Raw genomic sequence first — 2,039 nt, 5'->3', positions numbered from 1 at the left:
ATTGTTTTCCTCTGTAAATTTTTAATAAATGGATCCAACAGTATCATATATATGTGATATTCTATGAAATTAAGTCATAAAATGATAAAGAAATACTATCACTTAGAGACATTCATTCTGCTTTTCCTTGATATTTCTATAAAATGATGTTTTTATTTAGTTCTGTGTCTTCTGAATTTGATAAATTATTAGAAATTCAGAGTGCATTAATAGGAGGAAAATCTTTCCATTATTTTATAATATTTTACACCATGTGGAAAGCACATTTTTAAATGAAGATAAAAATGATTTGCTCAAAAAGCACAAAATTAGGCTAATAACCAAAACAACTTTATGACATTATATAGAAAGTATGAAATTTTTTAAATATTTCAAATTTCCTTGATTTACTTTAATGAACAAATTAATCTTTCTATGACTGTTTCCTTTTCAGTGTCTATACACTTTTCTATCCAATTCCTCTCTTTTTTTTCTGTACATATATCTGTCTAAATCTCTCATTCTCTGTTTTACTGTTTGTCTGCCTCTCTGTCTCACTCTCTCTGTATCTGTATCTGTCTCACTCTCTCTCTGTTTCTCCTCCCCAAGTACAATTACATTAATCTTTGTTTTTGAAATCATATTAGGAAAATACTAGAAATAATCTTATTATATGCAATAGAATGTCATTTGATATATGTCATTATTTAAGTAATAGCTTTTTCAGTTTGGTCACAATCTAGTAAAAGAAATTGGAAATTTTAGGCAGGTATCTTGTATTTACCAAAAGAGTTACTTGATTGGCTCTCACTGATGTACATATTCGTTACAATCAAAATGAACTATGTGTATATTTTTCTCAGAATTATGAAACAAAATAAAGGAAAAAGAATATTTATGGTTTTCATGGTTCTATGAACTGATTCACTTAGGAAATAATTTTCTCAGTGCACTAATGACATCCTTATTTCTCAGACTGTATATCAAAGGATTAAACATGGGTGTCACAGTAGTATAGAAAAGAGCAAACACTTTAACAGATCCTGTAGAATGAGTGGACTTTGGTCGTAAATACACAATACTTCCTGACCCATAGAATAAACCCACAACCATGAGGTGGGAGGAACAAGTGGAAAAGGCTTTGGATCTCCCTGAGGTCGAAGGCAACCTTAGGATGGTGGCTATGATTTTGACATAGGATATGAGTATCAACAGAAAGGGAGTTATGACAAATGCCAATGCAGCAACATGGACAGAGACCTCTGTTTTATATGTGTCCCCACAAGCCAACTCCAGTAAAGGTGGCGCATCACAGAAAATATGATTAAGTTTGTTAGGACCACAAAAATTCAAACGGAAAATCTGATATGTCTCCTCTACCAGTATTGGGACCCCAATAATCCAGGATGCCACAACAAGTTGGACACATACCTTGTGATTCATGATGAGAGGATAGTAAAGAGGCTTACAAATGGCCACATAGCGATCATAAGCCATCACAGCCAGGAGCAAGCACTCTGCCACTCCCAAAATATAGAGGAAGAAAGTTTGTACAGCACAAGCTAGGAATGAAATAGTTCTCTTCTGAGTCCAGAGATCTGTCAACATTCTGGGGAGAGTGACTGATGTGTAACAAATTTCCAAGAAGGAAAAGTTCCCAAGGAAAAAATACATGGGTGTTTGGAGACCTGGGTCAATCATGGTTATGACAATGAGGAGTCCATTCCCTATCAGTATACTCAGATACATGATTAAGAAAATCCCAAAAAGAAACCCTTGGAGTTTGGGGAGATCAGAAAATCCCAGGAGAATGAATTCCACCACAGCTGTAAGATTGTTCCCTGTCATCTTGTCTTTCTTCTCCTGCATAAAAAATGAATTGAAAACCAGCTGATGAGTTTCCTTCTATGATTTTATTTTCCCTTTCTTCAAAGAAGAGAAGGTTGGATGTTATGATCAGAAATATTCCTTCTAGATTTAACATATTACTCATCTGTCCATTTCAGTCTATCTTCCATTGCCTATGGTATTATTTTCTATATTAGAATTCTTTCTCCAAT

The 2,039-nt window shown here is 33.9% G+C and overlaps 1 protein-coding gene across 1 annotated transcript; it reads right to left on the bottom strand.

Moving 5' to 3' along the window:
* Positions 1-903: 903 nt before the first annotated feature.
* LOC141516858 (olfactory receptor 10AG1-like) lies at positions 904-1,827 on the bottom strand. Its single transcript, XM_074227821.1, has one exon. The coding sequence runs from the start codon at positions 1,825-1,827 to the stop codon at positions 904-906; it is 924 nt and encodes a 307-aa protein (XP_074083922.1).
* Positions 1,828-2,039: the final 212 nt, after the last annotated feature.

The sequence above is a fragment of the Macrotis lagotis genome, chromosome 3 (assembly GCF_037893015.1).
Source record: "Macrotis lagotis isolate mMagLag1 chromosome 3, bilby.v1.9.chrom.fasta, whole genome shotgun sequence".
Classification (NCBI taxonomy): Eukaryota; Metazoa; Chordata; class Mammalia; order Peramelemorphia; family Peramelidae; genus Macrotis; species Macrotis lagotis.
This window is presented reverse-complemented; position numbering and strand designations above follow the sequence as displayed.

Bases quoted from the DNA above. Each gene is read 5' to 3' on its own strand.
- LOC141516858 (XM_074227821.1), bottom strand. From the start codon at position 1,827: ATGACAGGGAACAATCTTACAGCTGTGGTGGAATTCATTCTCCTGGGA.